The 20,878-nt window shown below is 34.0% G+C and overlaps 1 protein-coding gene across 3 annotated transcripts in view; it reads left to right on the top strand.

Moving 5' to 3' along the window:
* The window catches only part of SPOCK3 (SPARC (osteonectin), cwcv and kazal like domains proteoglycan 3), a 483,732-nt gene that overhangs the window by 263,280 nt on the left and 199,574 nt on the right, over positions 1–20,878 (top strand). For all 3 annotated transcript variants that reach the window (XM_079142958.1, XM_079142957.1, XM_079142959.1), the window contains one exon: positions 9,382–9,496. In XM_079142958.1, coding sequence (XP_078999084.1) covers positions 9,382–9,496 — 115 coding nt within the window. The remainder of the gene's footprint in view (positions 1–9,381; positions 9,497–20,878) is intronic.

Genomic DNA, 20,878 nt, shown 5'->3' with positions numbered 1-20,878 from the left:
TCTTCTCTTCTGTACCATTGGTCTGCCTGTCTATTTTGGTGCCAATATCATGCTGTTTTTGTTACTATTGCTCTGTAGTATAGTTTAATGTCTGGTATTGTGATACCTCCTGTTTCACTTTTTCTACTCAGGATTGTTTTGGCTATTTGAGGTCTCTTGTTCTTCCAGATGAAGTTCATGATTGCTTTCTCTATTTCTATGAGGAATATCATTGGGATTTTAATTGGAATTGCATTGAATCTGTATAGCACCTTTGGTAGAATGGCCATTTTGACAATGTTAATTCTGTCTATCCAAGAACATGAGAGATCTTTCCATCTTTGAAGTTGTTCTTCAATTTCTTTCCTTAATGTTCTGTAGTTTTCATTGTAGAGGTCTTTCACCTCTTTTGTTAGATTAATTCCCATATTTTTTTTGAGGCTACTGTGAATGGAGTGGTTTTCCTAATTTCTCTTTCAGAGGATTCATCAGTTATGAATAGAAATGCATTAGATTTACATGTATTGATTTTATATCCTTCTACTTTGCTGAATTCATTTATTATTTCTAGAAGTTTTCTAGTGGAGTTTTTTGGATCTTCTAAACATAGGATCATGTCATCAGCAAATAGTGACAGCTTTAGTTCTTCTTTTCCTATTTGTATCCCTTTAATTTCTTTGGTCTGTCTAATTGCTCTGGCAAGTGTTTCAAGGACGATGTTGAATAGAAGTGGTAAAAGAGGGCATCCCTTTTTGTTCCAGTTTCTAGAGGGAATGCTTCCAGTTTTTCTCCATTAAGAATGATGTTGGCTGTGGGCTTTGCATAGATAGCCTTTACAATGTTGAGGTATGTTCCTCCTATTCCTAGTTTTTTCTAGATTTAAGCATGAAGGGGTGCTATATTTTGTCAAATGCTTTCTCAGCATCTATTAAAATAATCATGTGATTCTTAACTTTTAGCCTATTGATGTGATGAATTACATTTATTGATTTCCAGATGTTGAACCAACCTTGCAATCCTGGGATTAACCCCACTTGATCATGATGCACTATCTTTTGAATATATTTTTATATGCTATTTGCCAGCATTTTGTTAAGGATTCTTGCATCTATGTTCATCAGGGATATTGGTCTAAAGTTTTCTTTTCTTGATGTGTCTTTGTCTGGTTTTGGTATCAGAGTGATACTAGCCTCATAGATTGAATTTGGAAGGTTCCCTCCTTTTCTATTTCCTGGAATACTTTGGTATCAGTTCTTTAAAGGTCTTGTAGAATTTGGCTAGAATCCATCTGGTCCTGGGCTTTTCTTGGTTGGTAGTCTTTTGATGGCTTCTTCTATTTCAGGGCTTGAAATTGATCTATTTAGATTGTGTATATCTTCCTGATTCAGTTAGAGAGGATCATATGTCTCTAAAAATTTGTCAATGTCTTTGACATTTTCTATTTTGTTGGAGTATAGATTTTCATAGTAGCTTCTATTATGTTATGTATTTCAGTGGTGTCTCTCATGATCTTTCCTTTTTCATCACAAACTCTAGTAATTTGAGTTTTCTCTCTCCTCTTCATTAGTGTGGCTAGTGGTTTATCAATTTTGTTTACTTTTTCAAGGAACCAACTTTTTGTTTTGTCAATTTTTTAATTGTTTCTCTTGTTTCAATTTCATTGATTTCAGCTCTGAATTTAATATTTCATGTCTTCTATTATTTTTGGTGTTGATCTATTCTTTTTCTAGGGCTCTGAGATGTAATGTTAGGTCATTTAGTTGTTGACTTTTTATTTTTTTAATATATGAGCTCAATGCAATGAACTTTCCTCTTAGTACTCCTTTCATAGTGTCCCAGAGATTTTAGTATATTGTGTCATTGTTCTCATTTACTTCTAAGAATTTTTAGTTTTTTTCTCTGATGTCTTCTGTTATCATTACATCATTCAATAGCATATTATTTAGTTTCCAGGTGTATGAGTAGTTTTTATTTGTTATTTTATCATTCATTTCTAATTGCATTCCATTATGGTCGGATAGGATATAGGGTAGGATCTCTATTTTTTCTGTATTTACTAATGGCTTTTTTGTGGCATAGCATATGGTCTATTTTGGAGAAGGATCCATGAGTTCTGAGAAGAAAGTATATTCACTTGATGATGGATGAAATAGTCTGTAGATATCCATTAAGCCTATATCATTGATTGTATTATTTAGTACTACGGTTTCTTTATTCAGTTTTTGTTTGGAGGATCTATCCAATGGTGAGAGTGGTGTGTTAAAGTCCCCCACTATTAATGTGTTTTGGCCTATTTGATTCTTCAAATTAAGAAGGGTTTCTTTGATATATATATATATATATATATATATATATATAGATGCTCCATTGCTTGGGGCATAAATATTTAAAATTGTTATACCTTGCTCTTTTATGCTTCCCTTAAGCAATATGAAGTGTCCTTCTTTATTCCTTCTGACTAACTTAGTTTTGAAGTCCATTTTATCTGATATGAGGATGGAGACCCCTCCTGTTTTACTGGGTCCATGTGCATGGTATGTTTTTCCCCATCCTTTCACCTTTAGTCTGTGGATGTCTTTTTCTATGAGACGCATCTCTCGAAGGCAGCATATGGTTGGGTCCTCCTTTTTAATTCAATCTGCCAGCCTATGTCTTTTGATTATTGAGTTTAGACCATTGACATTCAGGGTTATTATTGTGCTATGATTTGTATTCCTGGTCATTTTGGCTTATTTTTGGTTTTTAACTTGACTGGGTTTCTCCTTTGATTGACTTTTCCTTTAGGGTAGTCCCTCCCTTTGCTGACTTGTATTGTTGCTTTTCACTTCCTCCTCACAAAATATTTTGCTGAGAATGTTCTGCAGGGCAGGGTTTTTATTTGTGAATTCTTTTAACTTTTGTTTATCATGGAAAGATTTCATTTCATTGTCAAATCTGAAGGTTAGTTTTGCTGGGTATAGGATTCTTGGTTGGCATCTGTGTTCTTTCAGAACTTGAAATATATTGTTCCAGGCCCTTCTTGCTTTTAGAGTCTAGGCTGAGAAATCTGCTGATATCCATATTGGTTTCCCCTTATATGTAATCTAATGCTTTTCTTTCGCAGCCTTTAAAATCCTATCTTTATTTTGTATGTGAGGTATTTTCATTATAATGTGTCTTGGTGTGGATCTGTTGTAATTTTGTGCACCTGGTGGTCTGTAAGGCTCTCGTATTTGATTTTCCATTTCATTTTTCAGGTTTGAGAAATTTGCTGATATTATTTCATTGAACAGGTTGTTCATGCCTTTGGTTTGTATCTCTATGCCTTCCTCAATCCCAATAATTCTTAAATTTGGTCTTTTCATGATATCCCATAATTCTTGGAGGTTCTGTTCATGACTTCTTAACATTTTCTCAACTTTATTTTCAAGATTAAATATTTTGTCTTCATTGTCCAAGATTCTGTGTTCCACAAGATCTATTCTGTTGGCGATGCTTTCTATTGAGTTTTTAATTTAGTTTATTGTTTCTTTCATTTCAAGTATTTCTGATTTTTTTTTCAGAATCTCTATCTCTTTATTCAAGTGTTCTTTTGCTTCCTGCATTTGCTCTTTTAACTGTTTACTGGAATGGTCATGCATTGCCTGCATTTGCTCTCTTATTTCATCTTTTGTTTCATGGATCATTTTAAGTATGCAGATTCTAAACTCTTTTTCTGTCATTTCTACTATGATGCTGTCATTGGATTATGTCACAATAGCATCTTGGTTTGTTAGGGACACTTTTTCCCCCTGTTTTTTCATATTGTTTCTATATATTCCCCTCTAGCAGTGAAGATCAGAAATACTGAAGTTCCTCCCTTGCAGGCTTATTATGACCCTACATTTTTCCACTACCTCTCCTTTGAAGGGGAGATCAATACCAGTAGCACCCAAAACAGAGAAAATGCAGCCCTGAACCAGATACTCCTATAAAGGGTTTAACATTATTGTAATTAACAGGATCAGTTCAGTTACTATTTACAGTATTTCTAGTTGAGAACAAGAGGATAGTGAAGGGTGTAGGTTGTAAATGAATAAATAGAGGTACCTGTCAAAGGTCCTCCAGTCTCCTGTAGGTGTCTCAGGAGCCACCCTCCCAATGATGATAACCATGCCCTCAGGAATAATTGAAAATGCCTGAACCAACCTCCAAAGAAGCTGTGGAGCCTCAGTGAGGGTGTGCTGAGTCAGCACGGAGGCAGGCGCAGTGTCCTTCAGCAGTAGGGGGCAGGTGGGCAGGCTCAGCAACGTCTTCTGACCTCAGTGTGGGGGCAGGCAGGTATCATAATTCAATTTTAAAGCCAAATGTGATTTTGGAGATCATGTAATATAAATTCCTGGTTTTATAAATCATTAATCATTTCAATTCTGAACATTTCTGCTTTAACACAGGAATTTTTGGAAGACACCTCATATCCAAACTATAACCCCATCTAAAGTTTATTTAAGTTCCCAATACTAACATTGACACATCTTTTTGAAGCTTAGTGATACCACCTTCTCCTTATCTTCTCTTAAGGTCATGGCACCAAGGACAATTCTTTTGTTCCATTGAAAATTCAGTGACTAGTCATAAATTATTATTCTAGGGGCAGAGCTATAATTCAGTGGTATGCTTAGCACATTTGAAGTGCTAGGTTCAGTTCTCAGCTCAAAACAAATCAAAAAATTTGCCAACCATGTTTGTTTTTCTGACCTGGTATCTGTGTTTGTGTCTTTAGTTGGATCTTCTCTTACTAACATATCTACCTTCAGTCACATTGTTTTCTGCCCTCACCTACCCTTACTGCATTTTCACCATTAGCTGCTCAGCCAGGCCAGACATGTCCTAATTTATTTAGTCTGGCAGTAAGTGGATAGTTCTAGACCAAAAAACAAGTATTCTGGCAAGAGTGAGTGAAATCCTATACCACAATTTCAATAAAGCTCAAAGTTTAAATCATGAAGTAATGTTATAAAATACAGACTGCATTTTCTTGAAAAAGTAAAAAAGAAACAAATATGATGTTTAATTCTCTGGGTTACTTAATGTCAATCATAAAAGATTACTAAAACCCAGTGAATTGGTGCATGCCTATAATCCCAGCAACTCGCGATGCTGAGGCAAGAGAATCACATATTCAAAGCTAACCTCAGAAACTTAGGGAGGTCCTAATCAACTTAGCAAGAACCTATCTCAAAATAAAATAAAAAGACCTGGAGATGTGGCTCAGTGGTTAAGTGCCCCTCAGGTCAACCCCTGGTACAAACAAACAAACAAACAACCAAAACCAGATTATTAAAACTTAGGAGGAAGAAAAAAACATGATCATGTGATAGCAAATGCACTAGTAGAAACATTTCTAGTGGACATTTTACTGGATGCCTGAGAGAAAGCTGGACAGCAAGGTGGGTAGAATAAAAGAAAGATGTTAAATTGAGAATGATAAAAGGAACAGGATAGCAATGGAGTGAGGTGATGAAATTATGAGAGTTCTTTTTAAGGCATAAGATTGATCCTAATTCATGGGCTTTGAGCCAAAGAGAATTTGGTTGTGTTATTGTTATGATTTGAAGAGTGAAATTTAAAGCATCTGTATTTACAGAGTGTGATGTTTTGTAGTTTTTAAGCTGCCAACAATGTGAGTTCTACTAAAAAAATACAGATGGTTAAATTCACATGCTCAGAAAGTGGTCTTTTCCTTTATATCTGATTTTTCATGTTCACTTTCTACCATTATATTTTACACCTCATGACAAATACTGTTATTCTTTTACTTGATTATTTATATAGAATTCTGTGCAAAAGTTTCTCATTAAATTCTTTTCCATGTGTTAATTTTGTGCTGATAATTTCCTACTTGCTGTGTAATGTTTGAGTTCTGATTTCTCTTCTTAAGCAGATATAATGTAAGAAATGGTGTGGAACTTTTAAAAATTATCTAATCTAGATTATAAAGAAATGAAAACTGGAAGAAAACACTAGAATATTAACAAGCTGAATTCAAAGTCTAATTACATTCAATAAGCCAAGATTGATTGATTGATTGATTGATTGATCTTTTGTCTTATGGGGATTGAACCTAAGGGCACAGACCACTGATCTATATTCCAGATGTTTTATTTTTTTATTTTGAGACAGGATCTTGCTAAATTGCAAATACTGACCTCAAATTTGTAATCCTTCTGCCCAAGTTTCCTGAATCACTGAGATTACAGACATGTACCACCACATCTGGCTTCATGTGATAGTTGTGTATATAATCTAGTTTTATTGAAAATGAAAATGTGCCTCTTTCAAAATAAAATGTCCTATATTAAGTATTCAAAATGCAGACCAGAACTATAATGTGATATCATCTTACCCATGATGTAATGGTTATTATTAAATAAAAATAACAAATGCTGGAAAAGATGTGGAGAAAAAGGAACTTTCATATACTGTTGGTGAAAATGTAAATTAGCACAAACATTATGGAGAAGACTATGGATGTTACCCAAACTAGATAAAGTAAAACTAGACCTACCATATGATCTGACTGAATATATATCAAAAGGAAATAAAGTCAGCATATAAGAGAAATACCTAGAAGTTCATATTTATTGTGGCACTATTTATAAGTCATGGATGAACCAAAGTGCCTTTCAGCAGATGAATGGACAAAGAAAACACAATATATAGATATAATATTATTCACCTATAAGGAAGAATGAAATCTTGTCCTTTATAGCCAAATGGGTGGACTTGAAAGACACTCTGTTAAATAAAATAAGCTAGAGAGACATGGAAAGACAAGTATCCCATGTTCCCTCTCACATGTAGAAGTTAAGAAAAAAAGTGATCTGAATATGGAATAGTGGTAACTAGAGACTGGAAAGGAAGGAGAGGAGGGTGGATAAAGGGACGCAGGAGATGATCAATGAACACTTTATTCATCTTTATTCATGGACTTAAATTTCACACTGAACCTCATTAACATTTAAGATCAATGCATGTTCATCTAAAATAAAAATTTACAAAAATGAGCAGATAATTTAGGTATATACAGTAGAGAGGAAGATAATTGTGACAATAAAATTCAATTTTAAGAAATTTTAAAAAGTAATTTTGATAAATAAAAATAAAGATAGATTAAAGATTACAACTAATGTGCCTTATAACGTGTTTAATGCCTCTGAATTATTGTATGGTTTTTCTATGTTGTCCAACAAGAATTCATACAGTTTTCAAGTAAAGTGATTTGATCAAATAATTTTAAATACTTGATCATTTAAACTAAGATAGTATAATAAAAATATTCTAGCAATTTTAATTTGTATAGTTAAAATACATCCAACATTTTATAAGGAATAACATATTTTAACTTAATAACTGAAGCTACTTAAAAACTGAGAAAAAATGTAATTGATGTAACCATTGCTCATTGAAAAAAGCCTTTCTCTGAAATGGAAGAAATTAAAATATTTATGTTCCAAATACATGCAATTAATGTGTTAGATATTCATTATGGTATAATATAATATGTCTATTGATTAATTTGAATCAACTATATGTGAAAAATATGCTTTATTTTAAATTTCATGCTTATTTGAAATCTTTAAGAATTTTACAGAAATTTCTTCTATATTTTTAAGGTATAAAATGTGTTCATATATATAGTTTATATCTCTATTTTATTGACTTTTTCAATGAACAGAACATATGCATTTATTTAAATTTTAATTGGCTAAGATTTAGCTTTTTTGGGGAGGTACACCAGGGATTGAACTCAGGAGTACTCGACCATTGGGTCACATCCCCAGTCCTATTTTGTATTTTATTTAGAGACAGGGTATCACTAAGTTGTTTAGTGCCTCACTTTTGCTGAGGCTTGCTTTAAATTCGTGATTCTCTTGCCTTAGCCTCTGGAGCTGCTGGAATTACAGGCGTACACCACAGTGCTGGGCTAAGATTTAATATATTAATAAATCTAAACTTAAGTAGGTTGTACACCAGATGTCAGCTTGAGTTTACCCTAGGTTTAAAAACTGAAAATTTTTGGGTCAAATTCACATTCCAATGTCCAGTGGAGAGTCCACAGGCTTCCCAAATACTTTTGTGTATTCCAAGAGCATATTGTTCTGGTTACCCTGGCTCCAATTTTCTACATGCACTAAAATTTCTTGTTGGCTGTCTTTCAGCATTTTCTTTTCTTAATTTTGACATGTACCCAAACTGGACATACAGTATCTTTTCCTTATTTGTATCTACTTTCCTTCTGGCCTTCTTCCAATTATATCAATAATGATTACCTAAATCAGCACTATTCACAATAGCCATGAGTTTGAAGCAATTCAAATGCCCATCTAATACTGAATAAATAAATAAATGTGTTACATCCATGCAATGGAATATTATTCAGCAATATAAAGGACTGAAGCAGTGTTTCATGCTACAGCATCATTAAACCTCAGAAACATTGTTCCATGTCAAGGAAATCAATCATAAAAGGCTGCGTATTTTGTGATTCAACTTATATGAAATGTCCAGAGTAGGGAAACTACAGAGACAAAAACAAGATTAATCAGTGTCCAGTACTAATCAGGGGGAAGGAAGGGGTGATAAACACAGGACACATTTAGGTTTTCTTAGTGATGAAACTATTTAAAAATTGTGATGTGAGCATTACAATTATGAATATCCTGAAAATTATTGTAATTTTTAAATTAATGAGGCGCATAGTAAGTGAGACACATGTCAATACAGTTTTTAGACTAAGAAATCAACATATCACATAATCTTTGGCAACTACCAAGACAGAATTTACTTAAATAAATAGAATTTCAAATGTTATGCAAAAGCAACCTAAACTTGAATGCAACATCTGAATTTTTACCATGATGCACTCATTCAGTCCCCAAGTACAGTTCTAGAGTTTTCTTGGACAGCCAAAGATTCATCAATGTTTAACATCATCTTTGGGTTTTATCCTTTTTCTGTAACCACTAGTGTCTGTCTAGAGAAAAGAGAAGTGTAATGTAATACTCCACTGAAATATAAAGTATTACAGTAACATTCTACAGTTTTATTCTTCTCCTCTATTGCTATAATGATAGCAGCAAATACAGAGAGTTATCTTAAAATTCCTGATCTAGTTACGCATTTTCTGATCATAGTAGTATGTGCATTTTAGTTCCTGAATAGCCCAGATGAGACTAAAGTGCAGCTGTTACCCACTATCTGAGTTATGTGGGTAGAAATAGAAGTATCTCTTAATAGAGGAAAAATGTGAAGGAAATTTACAGTTAAATGCTGTAAAATTACTGGATCAAATTATGTTTGATGAGAGTGGATACCTCCATTTTACAGAAATTTATTTTAATATTTTCTGAACAATCTCTGTCTCTTTCTCTCTTTTTTCAGCTTTAGATCCAGCTAAAGATCCATGCTTAAAGATGAAATGCAGTCGCCATAAAGTATGCATTACTCAAGATTCTCAGACTGCAGTCTGCATTAGTCACCGGAGGCTTTCACACAGGTAAAACTGTTAAATAAAATCCTTCCGACGGAATAGTACTCCTTGCCATGAATAGTGTCACAGTATAAGTATTGGCCAGTTCCTTCTAATATTTTGTGCAGAGTTTTATTGAAACGCTTTAAGAAGCTTAGTTAATACAATTTGATGATTTCTTGGGTCAAACATTGTTATTAATCAATATTACTATGCATATATTATTAGGTAAAGCATATTATAGAAAGATTTTATTAAATATGATGTGGGTATTTGTACTTCTTGAATTTTAGGGAACAGTTATGGTTTTGGTGCCCTCTAAATATTTTTACTTATGGCCACTCAAACATCTCAGTTTCCCTCAGATATAAATAAGAAGTTAAATTAAAGGAGATATTGTGAACTTGTTGATGTTGATTAAAAGAGAGGTGGTAGCCAGATGTGGTGGTGCACATCTGTAATACCAATGAATAGGGAGGCTGAGGCAGGAGGGTATCAAGTCTGAGGCCAGCCTCAGCAACTTAGTGAAACCCTATCTCAGATTATAATAAAAGGGTTAAGGATGTAGCTCGCTGGTACAGAAACCCTAGGTTCAATCCCTAGTACCGAAAAAAAAAAAAAAAAAAAAAAAAATCACAGTGCAGACATTCAGGACCAGGACATTCTTATACACCTTCCTTGGAAAACACTCATACCAGAGAATCCTTTCATCTATTCCCTGATTCTCTGGAGGCTGACACAAAATTCCTGAAGGGGAAGGCAGGATTTTAAATACCTTTTACCACAATCTTCTTGCTTCTGTGAGATCAGTCTGCTTTGAGAAGGATCAATATTTTAGAAATATTCTATATAGTTAGGTGCTGAGTATTGAGGATTGGAACATCCCGTAATCAAAAATGAAGTCACCAGGTAATTGACTGAAGCAAACAGGTGCATTCATTCACATTATTACTTTTAAAGGAACTCTCTTTGAGTGAGCACTTTTTGTGATATAGGACCTAGTTCATGTGTTGCATTTAAGTCAAATTAGGAAATTTTGATATTTGTGTGCATTCTCAGAGAATATTTGAACTTTTGACTTCTGTAAACTTGCCTATAAATTTCATTATCAAATCGTATCAGTAATTAGCCATGTGTAGTGGTATACTCCTGTAATCCCAACAATTCAGGAGACTGAGGCAGGAAGATCACAAGTTTGAAGTCAGACCCAGCACAAAAACAAAACAACAAAAAAATAATCAGCAGATGGAGAATAAAAACATTATAGAGAGTAAAAATATAATTACTTTATAGAAAATAGCAAATATTTAAGTTTCGCTGATGTTCATTATTAATTAAACACACACAGACAAACACACAACACTCTCATTTACCTGCTGAATGGATTAGGAGAAGTGTTTATTGTATGACATCAAATCTACAGTAGAAAGTGTCAAGTAGATTTGACATATGAATATTAAAAAGATAGTGAGCTTGTGCATGTGTAAGCTTGGGGCAAAGAATCATGGCATACTTGTGCAACTGTAGGAACAAAAAAGAGAGGGAAGAGAAATATAACAATAGTTTACAGATGAAAAGTATAAAAGACCCTGGAAATCACATTTAAAGTGAATGTACTATGGGAAGGTATAAAAGGATAAAGAAGAGTCATCAGGAACATACCCCAAATCAATCATGATTTCTATGTAAGTTTTATAAAGGATTATCAAAAATGTGGGTCAGAAAGTTTTCATTTACTTAAGATTCTAAAAGAGCTTTTGAATGTTTTAGAATTCCTAAATTTTTAATGTTTTAGAATTCCAAAATTTTAAATATTAGTTTTGGAAGTATGTGGGAAGGAAGTGAAGATTTTAACTTGAGAATTCAATAAGAAGATAGTGTCAAAATGAACTCATGTGTGATTCCTTACCTGAGTTGCAGAGACTCAGTCATTCATTTAATTTCAAAGAAAAAACTGTTTCATCACAAGTTCCAGAAGTTCCCTTAAAGGTTTGCATCTATACATATTTAACACCTTTGGAACATTTTCATCTGCCACTCCACCCTCCTGGCCTCCTGAACCCAAGTCACAGAGCAGTCAAAGACCTTGCAGTTAATATTTGTCTGTGGTAGAAACTCACTCTTTTTAACTTACTGATCATGAAAACTAGGATTCAAGGTCACAAAGCTAGGTATTTGCAATCAACATTGACTGAGACTAGACTCTGTATTTATTTACAACTACACTATCTCATTACTTTTCTAACCTATTAAAGAAAACTTTATAGACAAAAAGAAACTTCCTCATCATGGTAAAGGATATCAGAAACCAATAGTTACAGTATTTCTTAGCATATACAGTTGAAGCTTCCTGAGCAGAGAACCTTTAGGAGCGTAGCCTTTGGTATAGTGGTGCAGTAGAGCAGAGGGGGAGACTAAGATTTAAGTGGGCAGATTTCAAAGTGCCTTATGTAAATGGTATTTATTCCTGTACTATTTCTGATAGAGACTATTTAAAAATCTATACTCATAGTCAGGCATGGTAGCCCTTGCCTGTATTTCCAGCTACTTGGGAGGCCAAGATCAGAAGATCACTTGAACACACAGAGTTGGAGACCAGCCTGAGCAACATAGTTAGACCCCTGAATCAAAAAGGAAAAGAAAAAGAAAAATATGTACTCAATATACACTATATTCAATAAATGAATAATTTCAATAAATGGTTTCCAAATGATTGATATTAACATCAATTTTTGATATGCATTATTTGTTTTGAGAGTGTCAACATATAGGGAATGTTTAGAATACAGCATTTAGGGAAGAAAAGCTTTTTCAAACTGTTTGATCAATAAACACAGGTAATATAAATAGAGCTAACCTTTGGAAGTATGCATGTGGGTGTGTGGTATTGAAATCAAAGAAGTAGAGTTGTATAGATAAAATTTGAGCATTTATGTGGTTTAGATTAGAAATTGCTATTCTGTAACATTTGTACTTTCCTATCTTGATCTCATAAGGGAAAGGAACTGAACTCACTTATTTCTGTGAGAGTGGGGAATGATGCTTTTCAAGAGACTGTACTAAGCTCCTCCCCTCAAGACTACGTATGGCACCCATTTCCCATTGCTTTAGAACTTTGAGCCTCTCATCTTATAATGTTCACCTTATCTGTAATCATTGCCTAACATCAGTCTCCTTGAGTTGACTGGAAGTTTCAGGAAGGCAGAGTCTGTGTCTTATTCACTACTGTAGACTCAAGTCCCGATACACTTGACTAGTGCATCTTTTCCTGGAGGAGTGTAGGGAAGCACTGCATGATCAACATATAGTGTTGAAAGCGTAGAGAAGTCACTTGATCAATGGAACTGGACAGTCTTAGTTATCTGGGTCTATCACTTCTGTGTGCCGTGTGCACATTTATTCAGAGTGGATTAGGAAGGACATAAGAGCCAATCAACAAATAATTTTAAATAAATTTATTGGAAGATTGAGCAAATGCATGATTTACAGGAAAGAAAAACAAAATAGGATATCAAAAGATCAAATGGTGGGAACATAACAATTGATTTTAAGAAACTGTAAAATCTTTGGCTTAAATTTATAACTAATAGAAATCATCAGTAGATTTTTCCTTCCTGTGCTCTAAATAATAGTAATGTCAGCCAGACCCGGTGGCACATGCCTGTAATCCCAGCTGCTTGGGAGGCTAAGGCAGGGGGATCTCAGCTCCAGAGCCAAGCCTCAGCAACTTGGTGAGGCCCTAAGCAACTCAGCAAGACCCTGTATTTTATTTAAAGATATAAAAAATGGCTGGGGATGTGGCTTAATGGTTAAGTGACTCTGGTTCAATCTCTGATACCCAAAATTAAAAAAAAAAAAAAAAATAGTGTCTTCCTAAATCAGAGAAATATGCTAGCTTTGACCAATACTCCCAATGTGGAGGATGGTGTGGAGTCATGGTCAAAGCAATGTATTTAGACATTGTCTTCTAATGGGGTTTTCTCTGAGCTGCCTTTTTGTGCTAACTCTCTGTTAGCATTACCAATACTATTTAAAACAAGTAGCTTTATGAATAATGAGAAAGAACTGAACTCCTGCTCATCCAGCTTGCACCATGTTTCTCCACAATGGGGACCTAACCAATTATTTAAATGGTTTAACATACAGTCCATGGTGGCCTTCCCAGATTTTGAATATGAGCTACTCTTTACGTTGTTACCTTGGAAAAACTTCTGTAGATGCTGATTATTGGGGATTTTTTTGTTCTGTTGTGTATTGTGAGCAAGAAACCCAGTGTTTTATGCTCCCTTGCTGCCTACAAAGCTGCAGGTAAGATAATTAGCACTATTTGTAGAACAGTGATTCTGGCACCAATGAATGCTGATGATATTAAAAGAAAAAGATTTGGCACATTAAAACAAAGTAAAGTTGAAGAAGTTGTTGTAGGGCAAATCTAGCCATGTTAATTTCTGCTTCATTTGCACCAAAGGATGAAAAAACATCAATAAGTAAATGCTTTTGTCTTCCTAAGAATGCATTACCCAGAAAATGATGAAAATAATTTCAAGTGCTACTTATCAAAAATAGGTATCCAAAGCAGGCAAGTCCTAAAATCTTCCATTTTAACTGGGAAGTTTTGGGATTTATAGTTTATAATGACAGTGTTTAAAAGAAGATCTGAACTTCTTTATATGGTTATTAATTGTATGGCTACAGTACTTGCATGTCCATTGTTCTAATGTGGGAATGTTTAAGATGGGAAGATTCAATCTCAAGGCTCAAGTTGTAGGACAGTCCCAAAATGTTTGTTGAACTGAGCTTTAACATAACTATTTTAAAATATTTTTTCTTATATTTAATTTAGCCTGTATGAAATAGGAATGTATTCCTAATTCCCTAGTGGACCTGAAGTCTGGTAGGCCTAAGCAAGAATGAAATCATATTTATTTCACATTTAATGTGTGAAATTCTTTACCAAGTACCTTTAACTGATGTGTCTTTTACATAAACCCTAATGCTTTTTATTAAATATCATTTGCCCATTTTATAGAAACAGGAACTAAAGCTCTGGAGATTTGAGGTATTTGCCTGACATTAGTTAGATGATAGATAGATAGGGGAGATTTAAGATTAGGAATCATGTCTATCACCTTTATGTGCACATTTTATTTTTACAATTATAAATGAATTTTAAGTATGCATATGAACAGAGGTCTATGAAACTTTATAAATAGTTATCCATAAATTTCTTTTATTTAAGACAAAGAGTTTGCCGCACATTTTGAAATGAATTATATTTTTAAATGGTCATTGTATTTTGGATAGTGAGTTAGTATGGAATGATTTGATTCCTTTTCCTAAAATACAGATTTTAGCCAGCCTCCAATGTCTAGAACTTGTGTCTGTATGTACATATGCACACACACAGATGCATATTATACATAATTAATTTAATCTCATAGGTACCATATCGGATAAGATGGGTTGCAATTATCAATCCCTTTCTACCGATGATAAAAGTTAAGATATTGGGTTAGGGATATAGCTCAGTTGGTAGATTGCTTGCTTTGCAACCACAAGGACCTGGGTTCAAATCCCCAGCACTGCAAAAACAAAACAAAAAGTTAAGATATGAAGAATGTACAAAAATTTGTTCAAGTGATAAACTTGGACATTCAACCTGGCCATTGTGTTTCTAGAATTTGTATCCTTATTTTGGTGTACTATCTTTTGAAACATATTATTTAACACTTACAAAGTACTATAGAATTATCAATTCATCTTATCTCACAGCAGTGCTTTCTAAGACTCACAGAATACCTATTGTCTAATGTACAGTTTCTCCACATATTGTTAACTCACATTCTTTAATAACTGAACCTACAATTTTTAGCTTCCCCCATTATTCTGACATCCCCCTCAAACGTATAATCCCAAGCTAATGGGAAATTGTTTGTAAGAAGAAAATTGAATTTATTAGACTATACCTTTTCATCAGCTCAGATGATTTGGTTAAGCTTTACTCTAGATTTTATACATTACAGAAGAAATCCCTGTTTCTCAATTATAAAAATAAGTCATAATACTGACTCGATATGTGAAGTACACAGCACATCTTATCATTGTCATGATGTATTTCCTCTTCAGTTGAATATCAGGAACTTGTTGACTGAAATCTAGGGTCTTCTTCCACATCACCCTTTCTAGCCTGGCCCAGGCAGCATTACAGCTTCTCTTGCAGATGCCCTCCTCTGGCACATAGCAGCCTTATCACAGCAGAAAAAGCTATTCTGTGAGCAATGTTTCACAACACAGGCAGCCTGAAGCAGGCTGCCAGCTTTGGTCCAGCCCCAGTCTGCTCTTCTGTGTGATTCTGAATGGGTTACTTTAAAGTTTCTGTGCTTCAGTTTCTTCCTCGTATAGGAGGCATGATAAAAATAGTATCTTCCAGTATGTTGTCTTAGGATTAATGTGTTAATATGAAAACCAATTAAAACAGTAAATGATCTACAGTAGGGGCTATTTTAAGGTTCGTTATTATTATTTTTTCTCCTAAATGTGTTGTAGAGTTTACGATCATACACTTTGTTAGGAGCTGTGCTTCTTTCTTTTGATCTACTGCTATGTTTTGCCTCTTTTTTCCGGCAAAAAAAAAAAAAAAAAAAAAATCCTTTTCTAAGAATGATTTTAACATACTGGTTAATGGTCTATAATTTGAAGCTAGACTGACTGACTTTAAAGTCTGGTTCCATCTCTTGGTAGCAGAATAACTTTTAACAAATCAAACTCTCTAAGACTCATTTTCTTGTTTATAAGATAAAGCTGATAATTATACTATCTCCCTCTGTTTTTGTTAGAATTAAGCCATAATTTGTGTAAAACACTCTTCAGCATGATAAGTACTCAAAAAACATTAATTATTGTGAAATCTCTGTTCAAGCTTCCCTCACACATCTTCTGGCTCAAGATAGAAGTAAAGAATACAATATCTGTGCACATTGCACATCAGAAGCTTTGTATCTACTAGTAGTATTATAATTTGCATAGTTACTAGCAAAAATCGAATTACTGAGTTGCAGTTGACACTGTATTTGAGAAGACTGGTTGACTCCTCTCATGATTGTAAAAGATGAAATTTAAGACTCTACTTGAAGTAAAAGGAGGGATATACTTTTGCTAGTTGAGAATGGACAGCAGGGGACAATATGTGGTGTCTATTTTGAGAAAAAATGTGAAAGACAGCTACTTAAAGAGAAATTGCAAGGACATGGGCATAACTTTGGCCTCCTGAAAATTATTGAGGTTTTTAACTTAAGCAGGTTTGCTGTCCTTAATAATCTAGGTTATAGCTACTACCATTGCCCATACCTGTGTACCCAGATATAAAGGGATTCAGATCAAAAACTCCAAAATGCAGGAGAGGGATTCCTATGTGCTAATGTCTCCTGGAGTGTGCACTTTTAAGATTTGGTATCAGCAAGTTCTCTTGTATCCTGTCAGAGAGCTTTTATTTTCCTGGTGAACCTAGAATCTAGTTGGTTTCTTCCACTTCACTTAGCAGAGAATCACCTTGTGTTGAGTGGAAGGAAGTCCCAGGTCTGAATGGACATCTTTCACTGTTCTATTTGCCATCTATACTGATTTTGAACTGTAAATAAAAGATTTTGATTAATGCTCCCCTGAAACTCAGGGATAGAGAATCAGAGGTTGGCTGCTGTGGCAATTTTCCTGGGCAAGGTTCATGACCAGTGACCAGGTGATGTGGTTAGTGTGCTGCCATGTCCATCTTTGGGGGGCTCCTCATTTTATGGATTTGAAGTGATTGGCTTACATCTGGTGAGGTTGATAATCTTCAGTTTCTGGTTTTTCTAATGTGATTTGGGATGTTCACATGCCCAGGGGTTCCTGGTTAGATATATTGTCAAGAATAAGTTATTTATCAGTGTGCCTTACAGTTGTGTGGGTCAGATGTAATTGTTTACTTGTACAACCAAGGCGTACCAATTATCCACTAACATTTTGCTTAAAATGGTATAACTCCTGCTTTACAGTATGAATTAACTCAGGGTTAGGCACAGCGAAAAGACCAGTGTTCTATAAATAATGGAGTAACACAGCCTGCTTCCTAGCGTCAGAAATGAGAAACCTGAGCTATCATGACACAGAGAACAGAAGAAACGGTTAATGTCATACTATGAACGATGAATGTAAAAATTGCATTTGCATGTAAGCCATTTTCTATGCCATGCAATTCCTGCTTCATGAATGTTTCTTATACAGTGAAGAGTATGAATTAGAATAAAAATACAATAAAGGAAAATTCAAAAATTGCTTGATGAATAGAGTTGAGTGGAGACCTTTGGAGAGAGAAAAAATTGGATGACTAAGGAAAAAGAGTGCATTTAAAGAAGTATATTACATGAACTTTAATATCTCTTAGCAAAGGATCCTTAAGAGATAAAGATTACAATACTCATAGATCAATTGCATCACTTATGTTTATGAATTATAGAAAGAGACCTAATTATACAGGTTAAATAGGTACTTTTTATTTATTTTTTTTATGATTACACAAATGGTATGCCTTTATGCCACGAACAAACAGAGAAATAGATATTTTTTACATGGAAAGAAATATCCTATCCTTTTGTCTGTAAGAAAATTAAAATGAACTGCCTTTTATGAATGATGATCACTAGATTTTTCTAAATAGAATCCATGTCTATTTGGTTTTAATTTATTATTTTAAAGGAATTGAGACAAAACATAATTGTTAAATAGATGATATAAAAGGATAAGAAAATGCTGTTTACAGTGTCATAAGTGATAATTTTTAAATTTTTCATTATTTTTAAAATGTGAACTCATGAAAATAACAGGTTGATAAGATATGAACCCCATTTGGTAGAAAAGGGAATAAATATGACATTCATTCCTAGGCCATTTACTTCCACTCCTACTCTTCCAGAAAATTTCTACACATACACACACACACACACACACACACACACACACACACACACACACTCTTTCTCCCTTCCTCACATTCACACAAGCATATTGACATACAAATAGGGACATTTTATATATGCTATTGTCCTTTATTTAGGAAATAATATATTTTGCATATTTGCATTTTATTTCACTCAATTAAATTACTATAAAAGTAAGTTACTAGACCATAATTTATATAACTTACAGCCTTTCTGATAGGCATTAATTTTAGTTCAAGTTTTTCTTACAGTGCTACATACATACTCTTTAGCCTGTATCTTTGTTAATAAATAATCCTTTGTAAATAAATATGTATAAGTATGTGTGTCTTTAATAACGAAGACTGTGTAGATAGTACTAATGGTTTGATACTAGCTACTATGTCAAGAAGTAATATGGTGGATCATGGCAAAACATATTGGGCTATTATAGAATTTTGACTATACCAATAACTTTTTTTTCAGATGTAGTATTTTTTTTCTACAGATAAAAGGATATGATAAACATCAGGTAAGATATGTAAACTGGATGTTTTGGCATATCCCTATAATCCCAGTGGCTTGGGAGGCTGAGGCAAGAAGATCATGAGTTCAAAGACAGCCTCAGCAACTTAGTGAGAGCCTAAGCAATTTAGTGAGACCCTGTCTCAAAATGAAATATTTTTTAAAAAGGGCTGGGAATATGGATTAGTGGTTAAGCACCCCTGGGTTTAATCTCTGGTACAAAAACAACCAAAAGAATATTTTATAATAGGCCCAAATAGTGAAAAGAACTGCTAGATCTTCAAGCTGCAATGAAATGTGAAAATTTTACTTATTTTCACTGATATTTTAGGGATGGGATCCATTATTTTGCAAGGCATTTGGTTTTTGATGGATAGGTCCCATGATGAACCCAATCAGTGTACAACATATTTCTGGTTTTTGGTAATCTCTTCATCAAATGAGTATTTCTTATTCTTTTTACTCCATGTAAGAAATTGTATATCTTAGCATTTTAGAGAGGTTAATATTTGTCATTCTTAATACTGTGATTTCCAACAATCATTTGTAATGGTCATTGTTATTAATTCAGCTAATGAATTCATTTCATTTTAATCTTGACATTTTAAATAGTAAATCTAAGCTTTCTGTTACTGAATTTTATTAAAGAATCCAATATTTGGGGAAAATTACAGCTGAATTCCTGCTAACATGTATTGGAAGAGAGACAAAAATATTTCTGGGTAATGGACATTAAGGATTGGAGCAAATTAATTTTTAAGTTTTATAGAAAGCTTTGTTCTTACAGTTGTCTAATATATCTCTAATAATTCGGAAACAGAGTCATGTGCTGCTCTCTTTTAGTCTGAATAATGTTTCTTCTTCTTTCCTGCTTTATCTTATTTCCTTTAGATTTTCTCTTTTTTTTATGAAAAAGAGGAGTTTTATTTAGCTTATACTTTTGGAGGTTCAGTGGCATGCTGCCTCTGTCAGCTTAGTTCTGGTAAGGATCTCATGGCTGATGATAGATGGCAGAGGAAAGATCACATCTCCACCCAAGAGTACAGAGAGAGATTGGTGCCCCACAGGCCCTTAGGAGGGCATGTCCACGTTGAACTAAGGACCAGTATGACCAACCTGGACACCAAACCTCCCATCACAGTGGTGAATGCTCAAAACACACCTGAAACATAGCAACAGATAGAACAAGTGGGAAGTTTATATTCAACCTTATGATTTTTAAATAATAATTAAGGGTTAATTCATGTTATTATTCGTGCTAGTCAAGCATACTTGAGAAGTTTTTCACTATTTTCCATCAGATACTTGGGAAGCATAGCAAATGATAACAATTTTGCAAATGCTCCTAGTATATATGTATTTGAAAAACAGACTTCACCCAAATGTATCATATATGTAAATTCTCAATAAACTGTCTGAAAGCAATATTTATCCTATCAAAAGGAAGGATTAAGGAGATTAACAAAAGGACTTGAATGACTGAAAACTAAAAATACTTTAAAAATGTTTTTATGTTGAGTCTATTTATTTCCAAAATATGAAGTTCAATATACTTCCTGTTTATTCACACACGATTTTGAATATATAACTTGCACTTGTTGATATTAATCCATGTGTAAATCAGCTGGTCATAGACCAAAGGATTCTGTCTTCCTATCTCCAGGGCGAACTGCTGGGAAGTGCCTGTCAGGGCTGCTACTACAGCTTCCTACAGTTCTTCCTATTACCCTTACATCTTTATGAGGTCATGAGGACAGTTCTTACATGTCAAACCTGAATAGAGATAATATTTGTCACTGCAGAGTCCAGATGGTTAAGAAATGTGTATGGCTGCTTCCTCTCATTTTCTAACTATGGTCTAATAAATGAAAGCAAATCATTCTGAGGTCCTAAGGAATGGTATAACTAGAGCTAAAAAAAACTTGGTTACTAG

This window comes from Sciurus vulgaris (assembly GCF_902686455.1).
Source record: "Sciurus vulgaris genome assembly, chromosome: 5".
Taxonomy (NCBI): Eukaryota; Metazoa; Chordata; class Mammalia; order Rodentia; family Sciuridae; genus Sciurus; species Sciurus vulgaris.
The sequence above is the reverse complement of the archived record's forward strand: the minus strand, read 5'-3'. Positions and strand labels throughout refer to the sequence as shown.